Consider the following 24,336-nt stretch of genomic DNA (forward strand, 5'->3'; position numbering starts at 1 on the left):
CTAGTAACCTAGTTTTTGACCCCAGATGACCCAATATCGACTTGACCTAGATTTTATAGAGATGATCAGTCTGACCAAGTTTCATAAAGATTAGGTCAAAATTGTGACCTCTATTGTGTTCACAAGCAATTGTGAACGGACGGACGGACGGACGAAGAGTGATCACAAAAGCTCACCTTGTCACTACGTGACAGGTGAGCTAAAAAGAAAAGAAAAAAAGAGAGTGCAATCTTCAATCTTTATTGTAGTTAATCACACAGAAACATATCTATATACGCCGGTCAATTCATTTATCTTTCATACTTCACTGGTAGAAATGTTTAAGTAAGAATAAATTAAATACAAAATGTGTGATATACATCTTCCATTTGTCACCATTCACATGCAACTATTAACAAACGTGTACATGTATGTCTACGAAAATGGACATTTATTAATCATGATGAAAACTTTACAACTTTACAACAACTTGTATCCAAGATGGAATATGTCCAATTTGTATGTTTACAAAAGAAAACAAATATTACACTGATAACAATACAAACCAATTCCTACATTAAAACAGTAATAACAGTTAATAAAACTTTGTACAAACCTATAAACTATACTTAAATATATATACGTCAGTCACCATGAAAACAAGCTTGGAATACTTATGTCTCTTATCTTACAAATCACTGATGTTAATCGAAAATACCAATGCTAAAAAAAACTAGGGCTTAGTCGCTTTAGTCTAGAGTCTGAATTTCAGACTCAGGCTCAAAAAACTTAATTCTTAAATGTTTCAAAATATCTATAATAAAACCCAATTTTGAAAAAGATGTGTGCTTCATTGCAGAGCCAACTATTTGTAACAGTAATTTTGACTATATGAACTTCTGTTATAGCATTTTGACAGTCTAAGTCTCCAACTCAGACTCAGCAGAACGTTATTGAAAATGAGCCTTGAGTTTTAGAGAGGGTATGAGGGCTTCAGAGACAACCAAAAGGTTACAAACGATGTTGAAATTGTTTTTAAAGCCATTAATATCCCATTCTAGGTCTTGCAAATAACATGCAAAATACAAACTTAACAACTGTACAATAGGTTTAAATTGACATATCTCAATCCTGTTCAAGATAACCCAAGAATCTGCAATCCCTGTACAATAACATAAAATAATACATGTACACACCAGTTTATCCAACGAAACCCCTTAAAGAAATGTTCAATTTGTAATTCTTTTAACAATGCAATTTAATACTTCCATTAAGAATCATTGTTTTATGTTTTCTATAAGAATAATCCCTATCATATGAACCAAGAGGCAAAAAAATAAGTATCTTATATTTTGAAAAGTTAAGTTTTTTGGCATCGTTTTAAATGTTTTACTTGTGATAAAATAACACTAAATTTATCTTTAAGTGTATGCAATACCCTCAAAATGTGTCATTTTATATTGTTTTTGTTACAGTAACTTGCATGGCATACATCACTTCATTTTCATTATATTAGACCATTTTTGCTTCATTTTAGTTTTTGTTATATTTCATGTGTTGTTATGAAAGCAACAATAATAATACTGTGAACAATGATAAATTGTCAACATGCTTAATCTTAAAATAGTCAACATGATTTATCTTCAATGTTTCACTATAGTTTATCTTGAAATTGTCACCCCACTTTATATTGAAAAAGTCAACATACTTTATATTGAAAAAGTCAACATACTTTATCTTGAAAAAGTCGATATACTTTATCTTGAAATTGTAAACATTCTATATCATGAAACTTTTAACATATTTTATTTTTAAATTGTCATTGTTCTTTACCTTGAAATTGTCATAATACTTTATCTTGAAATTAAAAACATTCTTTATCATGAAACTGTCAATTAACTTTATTTTGATAATGTCATAATACATTATCTTGAAATTGTCAAATTACTTTATTTTTTTTAAAAATGGTCACCATGCTCTATTTTGAAATTCATACCACACTATATCTTAAAATTGTCACCATACTTTTATCTTGATTACAACAATGGTGAACATGAAGATGTTCTCCTATCAAATTTGGGAAAAGCAAAGAAAGACATCGGTAAACAGGTAAAATATTCACAAACAATACATGTGGCATACTTCTTTCAATCACTTGGTTAAGTAAGAGTTAATAAAAACAAAACTGAAAAGATTCCTACATGTAGCTGTAATCAACCTAATTTGTTAGTATATAGGCAAGAAATACTTTTCAGTTATATAATGAAGTTCCATTTAGACAAAGTACAAAAACGCCTCACAGGTTAAATAAATGACACGCTTATCCAAAAAATGATATAATACGATAATGTTTACCAATTAGAATACATCATTATGGTTGTTCTAGCCTTGTCTGGTAATATTTCAAATTCCCTGCCTTTTTTCTGTATAATTTGATCTGATTGCCTTAAACTGATATTTAACAAGAAGTCAATAATCCCCAAGGATCATGAATTTACACAAGGGCTATTCAAGTAAAACATATAACCCACAGGGAAGGCAATTATTTAAAAAGTGTATGGGTGGGTGTCTGTTTTCTCTTATTTGAACCCCAAAAGGGTAAATTTGCTTCTATAGGGAGGTGGCATAATTTTAAAGTGCCTTCCCCCGGGGGTTATATGTTTAAATGGAATAGCCAGAAGTTTCCTGGGTAACAAACAGTGTCAAGTCCTTTTCCAGACTGAGACTTAAAAAAGCATTTTTATAAAAAAATACAAAGAATAAGTTTTGCTTCCTTCATTTTAAAAAATAGATTTAAATAAATGTAATATTAAAAATATTAATAAAAATCCAGCTTAGTGCATCATCAATACATAACTTGAAGGAAAGTTACAATGAAAAGAAGATTAGCAGTTTTGTCAATTGGGTCTGAACTCAACATTGAGATTGTTTTAGCCATAGCTCCAGGGGTCAGTTTTGAAACATACCAATTTAGGAAAATTATTACCCTAAAAATGACATTGAGGTCACTTTATATCATTTCAGAATCATTTCTATATCATCACCCCAGTGCAAGAACTCACTAAAGGCATACTAAAATCAGACAGTTAGTGGGTTCTTGCATCAAGGCGACCGATTACGTTCAAAACATCGATAGCTTCCAGCAGTATTGAAAATCATAAAAACCTGAAAAAACAACACAATTCTTTCTACCTTGGTAACTACACAACAGTTTAGGCAATGTTATGAGATTTTTAAAAGTATGGGATGATCTTATTGTACATGTATGAACTTGAAATAAAACGTTGGGTACAGAAAATGGATATATGGTGATAACTGGGTTATGTAACATTTTGTATCAATCAATCAAATCAATCAATAAATACATCTATCAATTAATCAATCGACCAATCAGTCACCAGGGATATATATGTCACATTTACATAACAAATGCACATTTGAGATACTCTGAAACAACAATAATGCCAATGACTTGGGGAAGTATTCACATTGACGGGAACTTAAGTGTGAGCGTGTCGTCAATGAAGGTAACTGTCTGTACTAGCGAAGGCACTGGACGCTATGCCCGAACTCGACATGAGGCGCATGCACTGGCGGGTCTGGGCTATCACAAGTTCCAGTGGTGGTTTGTTTGGCAGTGACTGTGACTCTGCAATGATGGTGTTTTTATGTCAAAATTTTAATATTTCAAAAGATATACATCAAATATATCCCCAATTTGGGTTTATTAGGGTAAAAAGTACTTTACAGGTATCTAATATTAGCCGATGCGGACCAAAAATAAAATTTGATAAAGTATGGAAATACGATTTCAATATCACATGAGAATTATACAGAGTTTTAATTAGAATGCAATATCCAACAGACAATTCAGATTTAAATACATCAAATTATTGTATGGTTTAAGTTCAAAATCCTTACTTAGTAAAAGAAAAAGGACTGATGTGTTCAGTATTTATATTGCTCTAGTCTTTGACATAAAGAAAATATTCATGCTCTTTTAAAAATTAAAATGGGGCAGCTCAGTGTTATTCTGATTGGACAATTGTGACAGCAATTGACCAATGGTAAGTGATGTTTCAAATATATGCTGTTCCTTTCCCAACCAATCAGGTCATACAATGAAAAATGTAAACATAAAAATTGATGATTCATTCATAATTTTTGTGTGTTCATGCAGGACAAATGCTCTCTGCCGCACTTGACAATTTCTCAAACGCATGTATTTGGCAAATTCCCCCCCCCAACAATCATACTGCAACACATGAAAAATATGAATCAATCCATAACTGCACAAGAGAGAGAGAGAGAGCATACCCAGGATGGCACTGTTGAGGTTTGCACAGACTGGTTCACGCTGTACGGGGTCCAACTGTCCACCCACGGGGCTTGACCAGGGGTCTGAGTACGCAAGTAGGCTAAATGCATCCTGAAATAACATTGGACAGGCATGATGTCATGACAGTTGCTTCCACTGTTGCACTTAAAGATAAATCTATGAAGATCAGGTCATACTGTCATTCTGTCCGCGATACAGACTAACTCAAATAAAATCAGTAAAATCTGTATTCTTATATTATTGCCAATGACATCAGAGGGAGACATTGCAACAAACTGGAGATTATTAAGAATTGTCGCCCGCTGTAGTTTACTATGTTTACAAGAATAATGAGAGAGGAAGGTCTTACAAAATCTTACTTAAATACAAATGTAGATTGACAGATACCTGTAGTTGTTTCTTGTTCGCATCATTTTTGCCATGTTCCTTTTTCAAGCGTACACTCATGGACTGGAGCTCCCTCCCAAACTGCAACATCTTCTCAATGGCAAGTTGACTACCACCACATAACTGGCGTCGCGATAGTGGAGGGTCCACATCTGAAACACATTCACGATTGCCACTCTATATACTGGACATACAGTTCATTTGGAAAATATTGTTGTCTTTTAATACATTCATTTGATTTGAAAAGAACATTGTTATTTCAGACAGGTACTATTCAGATTTACAAATAAAAATCAATGACATTCACATCATTACTTACATGTCCCCACTATGGCGAATATTTTGTATGAAATGCATGATGTTGTAATATCATTGTTTACATCAGTGTTGCGCTCTATATAAGCTTTGTTATTATGAGACCAAAGGTACATGTAAACGGCATTACCAATATCAGCCCCTCTTTTAGCAGACATACTACAGACTAAATATGCTGACTTTTAACATCAATAATGGTTTAGAGATTTTACCTTCGCTGAAACAATATTTTATCAAATCTTTATCTTCATAAATAATGAGCATTAATCATAAATATAAGGCTTGAAGGCATTTGTTTCATATGTAAATTTTAATGTTCATGACAACTCACCCATATCTTCGTCTTTACATTCCATTCCATTATTTCCATTCATACACTGCCCATTAGTGGCTTGGCCATTAGTCACTATACCATCACTTTCCGGCACAATACCGTCCAACATTTCTACATCTTCAATCAAACGTGACTCACTTCCATTTAACACAACACCATTTGCACTTGAGTTTGACACATTCATCGCATTCAAATTCTCCTCTGAATTCGAATTGAGAGCCTTTGAATCTGATTGGTTGTTAGTCTTGTTGCTATTGGTTACACCACTGTTGCTAAGTGATGACGATGAAGATGAGGCAGAGGATGACGTGGATGAGCTATTTTGGGAAGTGCTAGAGTTTGAAGAGTGAGGGTGGGATTGGAAACTAGTGTGTTGTAATTTTAGAGTCTTAGATCTACTAGGACTAGTGCTCCCTGAGTGTGGTTGGTGAGCAGCCAAGGGACTGACCCTAGGGACGTGGGTGTGGTGTATAGGGCTCCTCGATGGGCTGGAGCGGGCACTGCCCCCATTCTGAGATCTCGGGCTCCTCAATGCAGCCCCCCTCACCTCACTATCACATCCATTCACCATCTCTATAAACTGTCTGCACTTTAACATAAACAATAGGTTGGAGTCTCTCTCCAGCAGCATTGGGTACAACTGCTGTGTGGTTTCAATGGCTTCACCCATACGACCAGCCAACACAAGTTTTGATATTCCTGAAATATCAATGCTCAATTAAATTCAATGTCTTGGAAAAATAAATACTATTTAGGTCTTATATCAAAATTTCTACTTACTGGTAATAATTTCACAATTTTAGCTAAGTCTGATATCGCTTCCAGGAATATTTCTATCAATGGTTCAAGCAATACAAGTTACTAAAATATTCTAAAGAATTTAACTTCACCCACAATCACAAAACAAATGTTGAACCAGTGTTCGAAAATAGCTCAAACATGACAAACACTGGTTAAATATTATTTGTGGTTTTCAAATACTTAGAATTAAAATATTTTGTTCCAAATGCTCGAGTCAAGAACTAAGGTGAAATTTCACAAGGGTTGAACCTTAAGTTTAATTTACAACAATGCGCCGATAGTTCAGAACTTTGATAGAGTTAACCATGTGATCAACGACATCGTTGTTAATTTTAAAGGCAGTGAAGTTAAATAAAACAAGCACAGCTGAAACAGTTGTCACAAATTTTGTAAGAAAAACTACAGATCATAAGCATATCCATGAAACTTCCAGAGCAGGGAAGATTTTTAAGTAAACAGTGGTTCTAAAATCTGATAATTATCAATCATAAAAAAGAGCTGGAGGATCTGTTCGAGCATGAGAGATTCATGCCCAAAGCAGGGTAAATGGAGTTAAATCCCTTTTGAATTTGTTTCTAATTTCATTTATAATAATTTCAAGGAACATCCTACCGTTTTTGATGCAAAAGTCTGAGCCGAAAAACAAATTCTTGCCAACACAACAATAGTCTGAAGTTTAAAGCTCTCCAATCAGATCTCAAGATTAAAGCTCTCCAATCAGATCTCAAGATTAAAGCTCTCCAATCAGATCTCAAGATTAAAGCTCTCCAATCAGATCTCAAGATTATCTGGAACTTTAGAACCCATGAGTTTACAATGATTAAACTTGTTGAGTATTACTCTGTCTGTTTTTGATTGAGGCTAGATCCTCCCGTATGTTTTGTCCCGTAGACTTGGCAAAGGCCTCGGCAGTTGCACAGTAGCCATGGTGTACCAGATACGTGGACACAATACTGCAAGGTTAAAACATTGAATGTATTTATCTCTTACTACTTGGCAATTGTATATTTTTAGCATCCTCCTCCTTTTCGTTGCTCTAACATTATACAAATCAAATGTCATTTAACTAAGACTGGCAGACGATTTATGAATCACAATAACAAAAGTACATTTCTTTTTTAAGACAGCCAACGAGGCAGAAATATTACATTCGTTTAGACAATAGAATGACATGAGGCTTTCCTCAGTACGGAATGTACATTTTTATTTTTTATCAAGACTACAAACATGACTGCAATGTTACACTCCTATCGACCTTAGAATAACTTAAGTCTCACCTCTGTAGGGCGTTGTGCCACTCCCCCCTCTTGTCATTCACTGGGAACCTCTCTATGGTCAGTCGTGTCTTCATTTTCCACTCCTGAATAAAGGAAAAATTACCATGTTGGTCTCGGGTTGTATTCACACAGTTTTTTATTGAACTTCTCAACTTAAGAGTAATTAATACCTTCTAATTTTCATCGAAATCATACACCTTTAAAATTTGGATATTTTCTTTGCTTATTTTATATCTTTGATGTAAAAAAAACATTGTTAGATTTTTTTCAAATTCAACTAAGAAAAATTTCAAATTCAACTAAGAAAAATTGCATTTTTTTCACTTATTTGAAAAAAATCATTATGATGCTTTGTGGATATGGCCCCTGGAGTATTTTAATTTCTAGCTGATTACAATAGCACTGCCACTAGACAGGTTCTTTACTTTTATCTACCATCATCAATTTGATACAAATTAGTTAGGGAGAAGGGAAGCAACACTGTCAACTGTCCCACCTTTACCAGTAGCAGTTCTTACATAACCTCGTAATTTTGCTAATGTAAATACAGGTCAAGATCTGGACTTTCATGTCATTGATATTCTACTCCATAAAGAAAAAGAAGAAATAATCATACAAAATTGATGAATTTTAAAATTGACAATCAGAATGTTATCAAAAGTAAAATACCCTCATGTAATCCTCAATGTCAAAGGCAAATGGCACCTGGCCAAAGTTGGCTTCCACAACTTCTCCTGGAGTCTGAAGGCCAACTGCTGGATACAGCCCGTGCTGGAATATATATAAAAAATATGAAATATTTAATGATTAATATATTCATATGCACTGTGGGTTTAATGCTAACATTGTGAGGACATTGTACATATATAACTCATACGTCAGCATTTCAAACAAGTTTTGGTAATACCTATGACAATTCCTTAATCTTTTTGAAACATTTTAAGTGCTAACATAAATCCATTACTAAGAGTAAACACAGAGTTTACATACAATAGTCTTGATATATCTTACGGTTTTATCATCATCAAAATTAGTTGTTTTGTTTTATTACACACAGTTAAAATTCAATCAGTGTAATTTTTTGTGTCAAGTAACTGCCTTCTTAAGGCTGTTTCCACTTGAATAAATAAATAAGCAATGTATTACTTGCAAGAACAAACAAGACCAGCTTTAAAAACAGTATAATGCATGCATCAAAATGTCAAGACATGAATATTTGCTATTAAATCAGCTGTTTGGCATAAATTTGTATTTTCTCAAAGATTTTTTTTGAATTTCCAGAATTTGGAAGGCGAGGCAGCCAATTGTTTAATACTGTTTACTTCTTTCTTTGGATAAAATTGCCAAATTTTCATTGATTGGTCAATTATTATTTTGAATTGACAATTAACCAGCCAAAATATTTTAATATGCAAACTATGCCAAAATTTAACCTACGGACATTTTCTCACAGTTTTATACAGCTTAAAAAAATCCAAAACAAGATGTGTGATAATATACTTACAGGTAAATCTGTAAATGCAATGCCTGCAAAGAGAAATAACAACAGTTACTACACACACATCTGTACATTGTTTCTTTAGTAATGTCATTACGATGCAAAAATTGTTTCCCATGGGCCATTACATTTACGTGCAGAATAAATATATAAGATACTGTTGAATATTATCAATTTTATAATGGCTTTGCCGAATGCTTAAAGGGAAACAATTATGAGATTGTGTTTCTCTCTGTTCACATAAGTTTTCACTGCTAGATACACAAGTTCTGTTATTGCAGATCACACTTCGTGAGGCCCTGATAAAATCTTATTGTATATTAACTTGTTTGAAAATCATTTGAAATAAGGCCAAGAAAATAATGGTTTGGTTAGGGTTACATCCATTTCAAAAACAGGTAGGGTAGGTAATCTTTTTTATTTTTTATTAGGCTTTATATAAGAATGTAAGAAGTTATCTTCTGTATAAAGCTTTATTGGTTTTAAACTTTATATTGAAACACACACAATGTTTTGTTTTTATTTTGGTTTTACCAACTGACTATACACTATATAGGGTCAGATAACCTGAACCAAATGTATGTTTTTAGGGCCTAAGCTGTGACCATGGATTGAAAAAAAGTATAATAAATAAAATGATATCTGGATAAATCAATGAAAGGGCCTCAATTACTTGAAAGGGGGGGGGGGGGGGGGGGGGGGTATACAATAAGCTTTCAGCTGTCTTCTCTATATTGACAATGATTTATGTATAACATGTGTTGTTTTGAATGTATTTTCATGAAATAAATCATGTTTAAACTGAACAAACAATTCCATCAATGATGAATGAAATACAACAGACTTTCCTTATTCCTTGTGACAACATAAAAAACCCATCCCTTTCAGAGCTAAGTGCCAAACACCCACAAACATTGAAAACAAACGAGGTAATAACTATTGATTAAGTGTTGCCTTTATTTCTATTATCAAGCGTTTACTTGAGGCTGGCAAATGTTTTACTAGCCAAGCAAAATGGGAATGGCCATCATGAAATTGGATGTTCATAAAACAAACAAAATATTCTCAACTACAATGCATTTTTAGGTGTTCGCGCTAAAACCAAAAAATATTTTCCACTATAATGCACTTTTTAGTGTTCATGCTTTTCTATTCTTAACCTCATTATGAGCAGACTAAGATAAATCTTTGCTTTGAGAATCATAATGAATGCACGTCAAATATAATCAATAATGGCAATAGCCAATACCAAGTATCAAATATAGACATCTGACCCACTGTAGAGCAGTGATTCACCTGTCTAGTAATTAAAATGTTTTAAAAGTAAATGTGTGGACATCTACCAGTTGTGTTATGTCACAGCAAAATTGGTCCAATTTAAGAGTTTTTTTTACTTTTGCGCTCAAAATAAATTTAACTTAATGACTTATTTTTTGACTGACATGTATGACTAACAAGAGCTGTCGTAGGACAGTTTGGTTGACTATACTCCGCTTTGACTAAGATATGAATACAATGTAATTTGTGCCTGTCAAAAGCAATTAAAATACAGACAACTTGACAAGGAAACATGAAAAGCCACAACGCAAAAAAAACAGGTTTACAATGATTGACTACAGCCTTTGTTGTGACATTAAGTCTTAACTTTTTTTTTTTAACAGTGACCTTGACAATGACCCTTGGCCATAATTCAGTGTGTGTATACCACGTGATTAATTGTGCCATTTTGAAGGAAACATAGCGCAGTCTACACCGCTCACGTAGCCCCGCCTTCGGTCTTTTACCAGAGTGTGACTGAGAGTTTAGTTTCTTAAATCACTTCGACAAACCCTTTCACAATACGGCCGTCTGACGGAGCACTGTCAAAACAATATTTTGGAAAATGGTTTGTCGAAGTGTTTGATGAAACCAAACACCTTATCAAACTCCGGTAATAAATCGAAGGCGGGGCTCTTTAAGCGCCGTAGACTGCCCTTGGTTTCATTTAAAACGGTTTTGTAAAAGAAAAGTTATCTTTGATTTAGTCTTCATTTTAAACAAAATGTTGCCTTCTGATGTTATATATATGACATAATTTATCACCTGGTATACACACACTGTATTTTTGTACTTAGAACTATATGGAGTTGTGTAACCTCATTTTGTTATGGTCCTGAACAACTGTGCTAAGTATTAAGTCAATTGAATGAAGGGTATTGGAGTTATAAGTGAAAATGCAGACTTGCCCTAAAACCTTAACCTGACGCTGATGCCATGGCAAGTAGGAAAGCAACATTATTCCTGGAATAGTCAAGCTAAAACCCATGTGAAAGTAACATCTTCAGACACAATCAAACTGTTTAAACCAACATACCAAGGTTAACACCGTTCTTCGTATAGAAACAGGTGTTCTCGACCAGGTTCACACAACAGCCTATCACATCCCCGGTGGAAAATGTCGGCCCATACGGCTCACCCTGGCCAGAGGAACAAAACGAGTTACCATCATCACCATGGTAACCATATGACTGCTTGTCCCAGCCTGTCAACAGATATAAACTTTATAATACCTACAAAATTATAATTAATGATTGTCTTTTTTTTTTTATTACACACATTTAAAATGATATCATATATCGTTATTCTTGTTGTTATCCCTTCATGTATAATTTATTATATATATACATGCTACCATGAACAATGTCTAAAAAGCAGCCAACCAACATGTGTGGAACCAATGCTGGATCCATGCATTAAGACAGAATTCTGAGGAAAAGATGCAGTGTAAGATTAATGGTAAGACTCTAATGACAATTACACAGACCTTAGCATTAACAATGAAAAACGGCAATGTGCAGGCTATGACAAAAAAATATTACTTCTGTTCTCATTGCTTCAATCAGGCAAACTTGTTCAAATGACATTTAAAGCTACAAAAAACTGACATCTGTCTGCTTCCACACACGCAGCCTACCTGGCAGTCTGTTCTGATTCACGCCCTGGGCAGCCAAGCCTATCCCCATATATCTGAAACAATACAATACAGTATACCAGTATTATGTAAACTTTCGTGCATAAGACTAACTCGCATTCAAATATTCATAAAGTAAGCTCATCAAAGTTAATTTAAACAAAATGGAGATTATATTTCCTGCAACTCTGAGAGGTTGAAATTCAATATTAGCGAAACACTGAGAAATACCCAATGCAGATCAATCATGCTTAAGATCTGCTGAGACATTGATTTGCGTGTTCAATAATAGACCACCTAACACCCATATTGCTGGCTGCACTAGCTTCTTTTTGCAAGGATGGCCATCAGTAAAATGACAGATGAAAACAATTCTTAGTACAAGTTCACATAGATGAATACTTAGTAAATAAGTGCATGTTTTGTTGAAAACATCATTTTTTTATTTCAAAAAATGAATAAACTGGCCTTGTTTTACACATGAGGCTTTGACAAAATCAACATGCATTACACTAGCTTACAAGGAATTTAAATTTAGAGATCATATATTAATATCCCTTTGTTGGAGAATATACACAATTAATACAAAACTGTTTCTGGCAAACAGTTCATGAAAATGTTATATTGAGTGGCTTAAAGGCAATTTGCCAAATGCAGCTGTAGAAGTTGAACAGCTGACCGAAGCATGTCTGAATAGCTTAGCCAAGATATTTCAATTGCTAAGACAAGGAAACAAGACTGTTATACTATCATTTTGCGGATTGAAATTAAAGACTAAAGTAAATAATAATGAATTATGTCGAAATCTTGAAAGGCTATTAATTATTTCTATGTAATGGTTGGAACATATTGTCTTAAATCTTATTGATTTAGAAAGGTACAGCAAGAGAAGCAAGCCAGCCTGTTTTAGTTTTCTTTAAGATTTAACACAATATCATATGTTCAAACTATTTTAGATTAAAACGTTTTCTACAGACAGGCAACCACATTATGACGTCATATCATTGTCTGTTAAGTTGTCAAACTGCAAGTCTTACCGATCAACTGTGTACTTACTGGAGGCTGATAGGGGAATCAATTGTAAGTAAATGGAGGTTTAACTTTACATACTATACCATATAGACATAGACTTTGCCAGTGACTTGCAAGTTAAATAACAAGAGGTCAAATAAATAGGACAAAATGAGCATGTCAGGTAATATCGGAGTTGCTTATACCAATCCTCCATATTTAACATGCTCCCACTCTACATAGACAAGTACTTTCCTCTGTCGCTCTGGGAAATATCACACTAATGTCAGATACAACCACTATTGTTCTTTATCCAGAAAAACTTGTTAATGATTCATGCCCTGCTTGTACCAGAACTGGTCTACCATATCATCTGGTATGGATCAAAAGACATAGTCACACAAACCATCTTGATTTTACAGTCACTAACAAATTAAACATGCAAATTGCTTTGAAGTTTCACAGTATGTTTACTTATTCAACTGAAACAAGTAAACATGCTTTAACAATTTTGAAAGGCATTGCAGCATCACCATAAAAACATAAATATTTGTTGAACTTTCGGCCCTATCTTTTTTGAAATCTCTTAACAACTAGTTCACATACGTTTAAAGGCAATCTTAGGCTAATAAAATGATTCAAACCCAAGGGCTTTAAGATGGCTTTGCACCAAGTGACCCCCACAAAGGCACCAAGTAAACTCACAATTTGAAGCAATTTGTCGCTAATGTCACAATTTTCAGGACCCTGGACACATTCACAGGGATGCCAATGTGAATTAGTAAAAAACAAGGAAAACAGTATGAAATAGGAGTATCCCCTTCACACTTTATACAAAAAAAACATTTTATAGATCTATCATATAAAAGGCAACAGTTTTATTTTAAAGTTTTATGGCCAAAAAAGAGGAAATCTACTTGAAAAGAGGAAAATTGTCATCTCTGCTGATTAATAATAAGGTGGGTGAAAAAATCTGATGTCTAGCAAGGATCATAATGCATCAACATTGTCCATGTTAAGAGTACATGTTCTGTTAAGGTTTTGGCTATAAGGTTATTGGAGGGGGCTGCACCCTGCCCTTTATTGAAAACACACTCCTGCCCTCATGGAGATCAGAATGTGCACCCCTCCTGCCTTTTAAAGAATTAATGGTTGTGATAATCAATATTTCTTTTGTTTTGATTACAACTTGAAATATGATTATGAATTCAAACAAACTTTACATATTTAGTAGTTGAAACCTAATAATACTTTAAATAAGCACAATGTTCAATAAAATTCATATGGCTTCAATAATTCAATGCCCGATACAATGTGCCCTTTTGTCCCTCAGCACCCTGTCCCTTTTCTGCAACACCCTGTCCCTTTTCTGCAACACCCTGTCCCTTTTCTGCAGCACCCTGTCCCTTTTCTGCAACACCCTGTCCATTTTCTGCAACAACCTGTCCCTTTTCTGCAACACCCTGTCCTTTTTCAAAACCTGGCCAAAACCCAAGTACCATTTACACAAAAACTGGTTAACACAACTTTTGTCATAATTACATTTTATTTTTAATACAAAATGTTCAACTTTGTAAATGACATCATAGTTGTTCAGATAGATGCTCAAATTAAACATAAACAGTCTGGATCTTAAACATGTTCATGAGTAATAAAATGAGTCAGGCCTAATGTCTTAATTTAAACTTCCAATATACATGTATATATATATTTAGAACTCCACTTACTGAGGTTAAGCATGTTTCACATCATGTTATATTTATAGTATATTAGTTCAACATATCAAAGAAGTGAATTCAATGCTAACTCAATTATAAATTCTATAACTGATATGAAAAAAATACTCACAAGGCCAGGGAAAACATACTTTGAGGTTCTCATCACCTACCCGCCCCATTTTTAAAAAAATAGATTTTAATCTAAAAATTATTTTTCACCAGTGTAACTTTTCTTGACTGAAAAGTTACTCACAAAGTGTACATAGTACTGTCATTATTATCATGTTTCAATTACAGTAATTACTAAAAGCATGTTAAGCGTTTTAGCCAGGTTTTAAGGACGGGGCACCTTGAGGTGAACTGTAAAGAGTTTGAAAGTAAGGAATTTGACAGAAATTGTTAGGACCTGCGTTTAAACTGCCAGATATGTAAAGCATGTATCTATTTATAATCTTATTATGAGTTTTAATCGAGAGCAAAAAGATATGAGCATTTAATGCTGGCAGAATGGTGCCAATGCCGGTCTACATGAGGGCAGAAGGGAGCTACCAAAAAAGGACAGGGTGCAGCACCCTTCCTTAAATCTTTAGCTAAAACCTGTCACTGTAATTAACAACTGAACATTTAATAATTCTCTATGATAATGCCCATTCAGCAGGCACTGTAGGCAGCATTATACATGGTGATGTAAAGACTTGATCCCATCCCACACCTAAAGCTACCTTGGGGTCAGAAAACTGACCACTGGGTTATTCTAGGTTGTCTGACTGACCAGTTACAGCTGCAGTAAAGATGATCTACGTTGATATCACTGCACAAGCAATGCTGGTCAGGTCTCAACCATAAACTTAATCACTACCTTCTAATTCAAACTGTTATACAGAAGTCAGCAGTGGTTGAAATGACCATAAGCCCGCAAGCCCTGCACTGGTTAAAATGTCTTTCGGGGCTTGCTAAAATTCTGTATTTTATATGGCAGGGCTTGTTCAAAAATTTCATGCCAAGCAATAGTATAAGGATTCGGGCTTATTCATCCAAAAGTCTAATTTCAATGACTGGAAGTGATTCATATCAGTCAGTCATCATTGTATACAATATTGTTGCATGTAAAAGATAACAGCAGGCATTAAGTCAGAAACTTTCTTCTACCATATGTTATGTTATTGGCTACACCCAAATGTTCTCAAATATATATATTAATTTTACATTTGCACCTTAGTAACAAAAAAAGATTTTTCTACACATCATTAACTGACTATTCAAAGCAGTTACTTCAACTTGGTTTGTTGAGATAATTTTTTTCGAGGTTTTACTTTATATCAATTGGATAATGTGACGTCTTTTTTATGTATAACATATAACCCTATGAAAGGTCAACTTCGACCAGTTAGGCAACATATTGGGGACTTAAGACAGGGAATGACTCTTGACAATTATGATTTCAACAGGCCATATAAATCTGCCACCGAAATTAGCTTGACTGGATTTTTTTATAGGACTATTCAATGCCAGTGACTCCTCAAATTCAAGTGATTTCGACAAATTTCCCTGCTCCAGGAGTGGCAATTGGCAGTTTGACTTAATCCCCTGGGTGTGCCCCCCCCCCCTACCCCTCCCGTGAGGCAAAACAATATTAGGTTTGTCATAATCAGTTACAGTAATCACCGACAGCATGTTTACTGACAATCGAACATGAAGCAATTCTCTATGATAATGTCCATTCAGCAGGCACTGTAGGCAGCATTATACATGGTGATGTAAAGACTTGATTCCATCCCACACCTAAAGCTACCTTAGGGTCAGAAAACTGACCACTGGGTTATTCTAGGTTGTCTGACTGACCAGTGACAGCTGCAGTAAAGATGATCGACGTTGAAATCACTGCACAAGCAATGCTGGTCAGGTCTCAACCATAAACTTAATCACTTGTAACCTTTTAATTCAAACTGTTATACAGAAGTCAGCAGTGGTTGAAATTACCATAAGCCCGCAAGCCCTGCACTGGTTAAAATGTCTTTCGGGGCTTGCTAAAATTCTGTATTTTATATGGCAGGGCTTGTTCAAAAATTTCATGCCAAGCAATAGTATAAGGATTCGGGCTTATTCATCCAAAAGTCTAATTTCAATGACTGGAAGTGATTCACATCAGTCAGTCATCATTGTATACAATATTGTTGCATGTAAAAGATAACAGCAGGCATTAAGTCAGAAACTTTCTCCTACCATATGTTATGTTATTGGCTACACCCAAATGTTCTCAAATATATATATTAATTTTACATTTGCACCTAACAAAAAAAGATATTTTCTACACATCATTAACTGACTATTCAAAGCAGTTACTTCAACTTGGTTTGTTGAGATAATTTTTTGCGAGGTTTTACTTTATATCAATTGGATAATGTGACAACGTCTTTTTTATGTATAACATATACCCCTATGAAAGGTCAACTTCGACCAGTTAGGCAACATATTGGGGACTTAAGACAGGGAATGACTCTTGACAATTATGATTTCAACAGGCCATATAAATCTGCCACCGAAATTAGCTTGACTGGATTTTTTTATAGGACTATTCAATGCCAGTGACTCCTCAAATTCAAGTGATTTCGACAAATTTCCCTGCTCCAGGAGTGGCAATTGGCAGTTTGACTTAATCCCCTGGGTGTGCCCCCCCCCTACCCCTCCCGTGAGGCAAAACAATATTAGGTTTGTCATAATCAGTTACAGTAATCACCGACAGCATGTTTACTGACAATCGAACATGAAGCAATTCTCTATGATAATGTCCATTCAGCAGGCACTGTAGGCAGCATTATACATGGTGATGTAAAGACTTGATTCCATCCCACACCTAAAGCTACCTTAGGGTCAGAAAACTGACCACTGGGTTATTCTAGGTTGTCTGACTGACCAGTTACAGCTGCAGTAAAGATGATCTACGTTGAAATCACTGCACAAGCAATGCTGGTCAGGTCTCAACCATAAACTTAATCACTTGTAACCATTTAAGTCAAATTATTAAACAGAAGTCAGCAGAGGTTGAAATTAAAACAAGCCAGCAAGACCTGCACTGGTTAAAATGTCTTCCAGGCTTGCTCAAATTCTGAAGTTTATATGGCAGGGCTTGTTCAAAAATTGATGCCAAGCAATAGAATAAAGATTCAGGCTAAATCATCCAAAAGTCTTATTTCAATGACTGGAAGTGATTCACATCAGTCAGTCATCGTTGTATACAATATTGTTGCATGTAAAAGATAACAGCAGGCATAAAGTCAGAAAATTTCTTCTACCATATGTTATGTTATTGGCTACACCCAAATGTTCTCAAAAGTATATATTTACATTTGCACCCAACAAAAAAGGCATTTTCTACACATCATTATTAAACTGACTATTCAAAGCAGTTACTGCAACTTGGTTGTTGAGATAAATTTGGCGAGGTTTTACTGTAAATCAATTGGATAATGTGACAAAGTGTCTTTTTTATTTATAAAATATTATCCTATTAAAGGTCAACTTGGACCAGTTAGGCAACATATTGGGGACTTAAGACTAGGCATGACTCCTGACAGTCATGATTTCGACAGGCCCTATGAATCTACCACCTGCGAAATTAGCTTGGCTCGATTTTTTATCTAGAATTATTCAATGCCAGAGACTCCTCAAATTCAATTAATTTTGACAAATTCCCCTGCTCCAGGAGTGGCAATTTGACAACAAAACTTGTATTTTGACTTCATCCCCTGGGTGTACCCCCATCCCCCTCCCGTGAGGCAAAACATTGTTAGGTTTGTCATAATCAGTTACAGTAATCACCGACAGCATGTTTACTGACAATTGAACATGAAGCAATTCTCTATGATAATGTCCATTCAGCAGGCACTGTAGGCAGCATTATACATGGTGATGTAAAGACTTGATCCCATCCCACACCTAAAGCTACCTTAGGGTCAGAAAACTGACCACTGGGTTATTCTAGGTTGTCTGACTGACCAGTTACAGCTGCAGTAAAGATGATCTACGTTGATATCACTGCACAAGCAGTGCTGGTCAGGTCTCAACCATTACCTAAATCACTTCCTTCTTATTTGTTTGTTAATCATTGTACAAAAGTGATTCATCATTGAAGGCAATAAATATTTTTGCATATATTAAACAGATTGGGGTAAGTCAGAAACTTTCAAATAGGCCAAACAAAACATTGGTTTGGTTGGGGTTACATCCTTTTCAAAAACAGGTAGGCTTGATTATCATAAGGCTTTTTGATAAGAACGCAAGTGTCATCATTGGAGAATTGTGTTTACTTAATCTTCAGTATAAAGCTTAAAAGGTTTTTAACTACAAGTTACACACACTGAAAAAACCCTGAATAGGTAGGGTCATGTAACCCAAACGAAATGTGTTTTTTAGACCATTCCATTTTTTTAATGCAATGGCTATACCTGGAAGAACAAAACTGCCATGTTCTAAAATGTAGATACATTAATACCCAAGCAAAGATAAAACATTTCTTGGTCATTAATTGGCTAGTTGCCAAAGTAATTATTGCAACTTGTCTAGAATTATCACTCAGCCAGTTTGTTCAGTTAATTCACCATGAGCTTTAATTTATTGACAAAATATAATCCTTTTATAGGTCAACTATCCTGTTATTATTGTATTGACAACTGGTCAATTCTTAATTGATAACATCCAGACAGAAAAGCTTTTTGGACATCTTTTTAAAACAAACATAAAGCTGCATACCCATCTCTGCCTTTACTGATGATTTTCACTTCAAAATAGTATATTCCACAAGCTGAAGGTATTGGGTGGGAGGCCCGCACACTTGCCGCATCCTTGTGGGTTTTCCCAACTCCTGGAAAGAACAAATGACATACAAAAGTCTATACCAAACCAACTGTTTGTGTTGTCCTAAAGTGGTCAGAGACAAAATCATAACATGTTTCTGCAAAATCGCTTCACCATGAAGCAGTTTTTGTTATGTCCCATTTTGGGGTAAAAATGAAGTTGTGGTCATTTGTGCATTTAAAAAAAGTTAATCTGACAAATGAAGTATGATTGTGTGAAGGGCCTACATGTTTGGTACCAGGGTTCCAATTTAGACTCGCATACTCACAAAATGCGAGCGACATTTGCAAGTTGCGAGTGACTTTTAGGCCTAAAAAAAAAAGATGTTTGTTTCCGGTTACCCGACCGACCCTCTATTTAAACCGCCGACTCAAAAGTTTTTATGTCCAAAAATGTCGGCATCGTATGTTCGAGATATTTTTGTGATTTTCACGATCAAGTAAATTTCACGCACCGGCACCGTGTTGTTTAGACGCTCGAAATCTCGTTATAAATCCTCACTGCATACGCCTAGGCGATATAGATTACCAGAACCGTTGCTACAATGACCAAGCAGAATGGCGTCTTCGCTGATTGCTGTCCGTACAGAAAATTGTATGCATATCAAATCAAACGTCAACTCTATCATAACAGTACATCACCACTCCAAAGTAGTTGATGTATGTAACCAAATCCATGGCGAAATTGAAGACGAAGGATTTCAAGTTATTGCAAAGGTTTCGGTAAGAAAAAATCTAGCACACTTCTGCAACATATATTCTCGGGAAATTCAACACCGAATCTTTCGATGATGTTATGACAATCTTACTATCCTCTCTATACCACTCGAAAATTTTTACTATCCTCTTTCTTCCACTCGGAAAATAGAAGCAACTTTGTCAAATCCATAAATTCTACCAGACAATATTAAAAATCTTTAACAAAATTATTTCACAAAAAATCTTAGTTTAGAGTATAAACATTACTCCATGTTAATACCACAATATATGTTTTATATATGAAGGTACATTTTTAAACAATTGTATATAGATGTTTTATAAATCGGTGCTAGAATGCCAAATTATTTTTGCAGACTAGCCTCAAAGATGGAGACTTGTATACAGTGCAGCCTGACATGACCATCGGGGATCTGAAGGAGTTTTATTCAGACAATGGTCTCGCATTTGATAAAATGTGTATCTATTGAGTAATATGTGTCAAAGACTGGAGAATGGGATTGAAAACGGTGTTGACTCAGATCAGCCGTCGCATTGGAAACGCGGCGTCTGATCTTAGTCAACACAATTTTCAGTGATTAAGAACAAACATAGTATTGATTTGATGAGATCCAAAACAGTGTAGAGCCTGTTAAGATGTCTGTGTTGTTACAACAACAACTGGTTAATGTCTACTTTTTGAAGGCCCATAAGCTCCTTTTCTCCAGTCTTGGACACATATATTACAGAGATGTGACATATTCACTTTGAAAAAAGTATTACTTTTATTATTTTAATGTACTGTTTCTTTGTTACTAATGTTTTTGACATTCATTCTAGTCAATAATAAATGTTCAATTGAAATGCAAAGTCTCATGTTTTCAAAGTAATTTTATTTTATTCCCAGAGTTTACATGACAGTTTAGCCTGTATCAAACATCTTCCTTGGTTTATTATAGTCACTTCAGATCTGAAATTGAGTAATAAATATATATTACTTTCACACCACTACCCCCAAAAATGACATATATTATCATGTGGTAGAATTTAACGAACTCATTCATTTTGATGTTCCATTTTATAAAGAAAGTCAAAAAAAAAAAAAAAAACCCTACCTACCGACCCATGTTTTTTTGGGCATGTAACAGGAAACAAACCTTTTTTTTTTTAGGCCTTATTCAAGCTCGCAAAATTCTGCGAGTGGCTTTTTCTAGACCACAAAATGTTAAAAGGAAAGTAGAATAAACATGAACTTAACTCCGCAACGTAGTCGAATGAAAACAGCCTTTAAGTGGCATGTTAACCCTACCAGTAGAAGACGGTACGGAGTCACGCTCTAGTAAGTTTTCAAAAATAAAACAAATACAGAAAAGGCCGAGTTTTATCTCGAATCTTTCCGGGATGCTCCGAGGCATGCATATTTCAAAGCGACTACAAATGACGTAATCACCTAGCTCAATAATTGGCTGAATTTGGCGCTTTCGCGCACTATATGTAAACCCCATCAACCTTTGAATATATTTCCGCCCAGCTGTCAAAGCGAATAGACTTCATCGATCAATATATTTCATGGTCTAAAGCATCCTTGCTACATTTACTGTTGCTTTTATTTATTTAGAATTTATAATGTTATTGTTTTTAATACTTAAATAAGACTTAATGAAATCTGTAGCTTCCTTGCCGAATGGGTATTACCCGATGGCGAGGGTGAATATACAAAGTGAACTTTGTCAAATTATTGGACAGCTTTATTATCAAAAAGCGGCCAGCATCTGATAAGTCTTTCCGACCCCCCCCCCCCCCCCAAAAGAATAAGCCATCAACAAGTTCCAGCAGTCGAGTGACTCGAGATTTATACGTTTTCATATTCATAATATGTCTTAGGTGTAAATTTCTAATTAAATTAGACAATATCATAAGGGAATAAAGCAAATAATAAAATTGCAAGTTGATTTTTCATTTTGCGAGTTGCCTCAAAAAGCACTCGCAAAATTATGCGAGTGCTCCTCAAAGTTAAATTCGAACCCTGAGAACCACAAATATATCCCATTTCTTACTTACAGCATATCCAAAGTCTTAAGTCATTTCGTACCCTAGTGATATTGTACCCTTTGATTTTAGGTCATTTTGTACCCAACCCTCAATACACAAATACACAAGTTCGACAAAACCAGAACATTGAGATATCAGCGTTTGATGTAGCGAGTTTCGACTACATCTTCTTAATTGATCAGTGGGGTATGAAAGACCGACCGAAAAGTACAACCAAACAATAGAGGGAACAAGACAACTAGAAAGCAAAATGACTAAGTTCCTATCACAGACCTCCAAAATAACAACATACAGACCCTATAAAATTACCAATTACAATTACCCCAAGTACAATGCACCTTAATTATTTACTCAAACAGATGGTATTCTAATAAAAAAAAACATTCTTGACACATAGCAAACATATCATATTAAAAAATAAGATTATTTTGCCATGGTAACTGTTTATTACATCTCGTTTTAAACTTGTGTCAAGGTTCTGTCAAATACACAGGAATGCTTGAAAATTTAACTATTTGAGTGAACATAATACTAAGATTATAATAGCAAAACTCAACTTAACATTGGTGCACAAATAAGGACATACAGAAGAGATCAGCTGATTCACTGACCCAGTCAATGACACAAACAAAGGAATCCACTTATTGATTTTTGAGCTGGAGCTTAGACAATACACATTTAATTGCAAACAACCCAAACATCGCTTTTGTCTAGATTTCCAAACCTTTTTACCCAAAACACACTGTAAATACAACAATTTAATGTATGACGCAAAAGGTCAAATTGTGTTGACGTCGTCGTCAAAACCATAACAAAGTGGCTCACCTTTGTAATGCACTCGCAGGTTATTTTGTGTGAGACCAAGGTAGTTGAATTTGTCCTTTGCACTCCATGAACGGGGTAGAGGAGTTTCCTCTTCATTTACAGCCGGATAAAGCTTCTTTAAATGTTCGTCAGGGTTGGTATTCGTCGAACTATTCGAGTCACTCGTCCCCGATTCGTTCGAGGCAGCCATGTTTTCTTTCTTTCACAACAGGTGCCCGGATGAATGGTAAAGATCCGTGAGTATTTACAATGGATATTTTTGGTTGGATAATAGCTTGGCAGATTAACCAATGAACATTTGTTTAACATCAAATGGCCGTTGAAAGGTAGCGTTTAACAGTTTTGCCAACACATACTCGACTTTCTACCACAAGTGGTCAGTCAGTCTCCAAATATGTTTATCTGAATGTCTCACCTCTGTCTGCCTGCCTTTATAGATCACTGCCCGTACGTCTGTCTGCTTCTATGTTTACCTGTCTCACCTTCTGTTTAGATTCCTTACTGTATGTCTGTCTGTCTCTCCGTTTCCTATATAGTTGTCTGTTTGTTGCGCTGTTTTTCTCCCGATCTGTTTATCCGTGTATGTATGCCTCCTTAGACCCCTCTGCGTGTCTGTTTTTCTGTCTCAATCCATGCATGACTAGTTCTTAATGCCTGATGTACAATCATACTGACTGTCTAAATCGCTCACACCATGTCTGTCTATCTGCGTGTTTGTCTACCTTTCTGTATCCATACAGATCTATCTTTTCATCTGTCTAAAACCATGCATGACTATAGTTCTGCCTGCTCGACTGACTGACTGTCTGACTGTCTTAAAGGCCTAGTTTAATCCTTCTATAAGTGACCCCCCCCCCCATCGTGTATTGTATACAACCCCTGTGTATTGATCTTAATCTTATTGCCTAATTGTCTTATCGGATCTCTGATCTAAATATTCTGCTGTGCAGTTTTGGTTTTTTTATTATAGAAATGACCTGAGTCAATATACAAATAAACATGAAATTGGCCCCTACTGTGACAACAGTGCAATTAGCAGGAGATGCACAGCAGGGGATTGTCATGCCAAACATTCCATGAACTATGCCTTTAAACATACTGAACAAATATTTATTCGACCAATGCCTCCATGTCTGTCTCTCTATCCTCTTGTCTGACTGCCTCTCTGTATACATGCATATGTCCCTCTTTTAATCGGACTAAATCCAGAGCTGCCTGTCGGACTGACTGACTGGTTGTCTAAATATTGATCACCTGGACGGTACAATGGGCTTGTCTTACTAACATCTAGTAACCGGTAT

General features: G+C 35.2%; 1 protein-coding gene across 1 annotated transcript; it reads right to left on the bottom strand.

The window, feature by feature from the left end:
* Positions 1 to 226: 226 nt before the first annotated feature.
* Positions 227 to 23,258, bottom strand: LOC128243297 (ran-binding protein 9-like). The gene is made up of 12 exons (XM_052960980.1): positions 23,036 to 23,258; positions 19,359 to 19,470; positions 11,884 to 11,936; positions 11,284 to 11,451; positions 8,937 to 8,959; positions 8,102 to 8,203; positions 7,433 to 7,515; positions 6,996 to 7,108; positions 5,352 to 6,053; positions 4,706 to 4,857; positions 4,297 to 4,408; positions 227 to 3,628 (listed from the first exon to the last, which is right to left on the bottom strand). Exons 1-12 carry the CDS (start codon positions 23,223 to 23,225, stop codon positions 3,498 to 3,500), a joined length of 1,941 nt encoding a protein of 646 aa, XP_052816940.1. The 5' UTR covers positions 23,226 to 23,258; the 3' UTR covers positions 227 to 3,497.
* Positions 23,259 to 24,336: the final 1,078 nt, after the last annotated feature.

Source organism: Mya arenaria, chromosome 8, assembly GCF_026914265.1.
Source record: "Mya arenaria isolate MELC-2E11 chromosome 8, ASM2691426v1".
Taxonomy (NCBI): Eukaryota; Metazoa; Mollusca; class Bivalvia; order Myida; family Myidae; genus Mya; species Mya arenaria.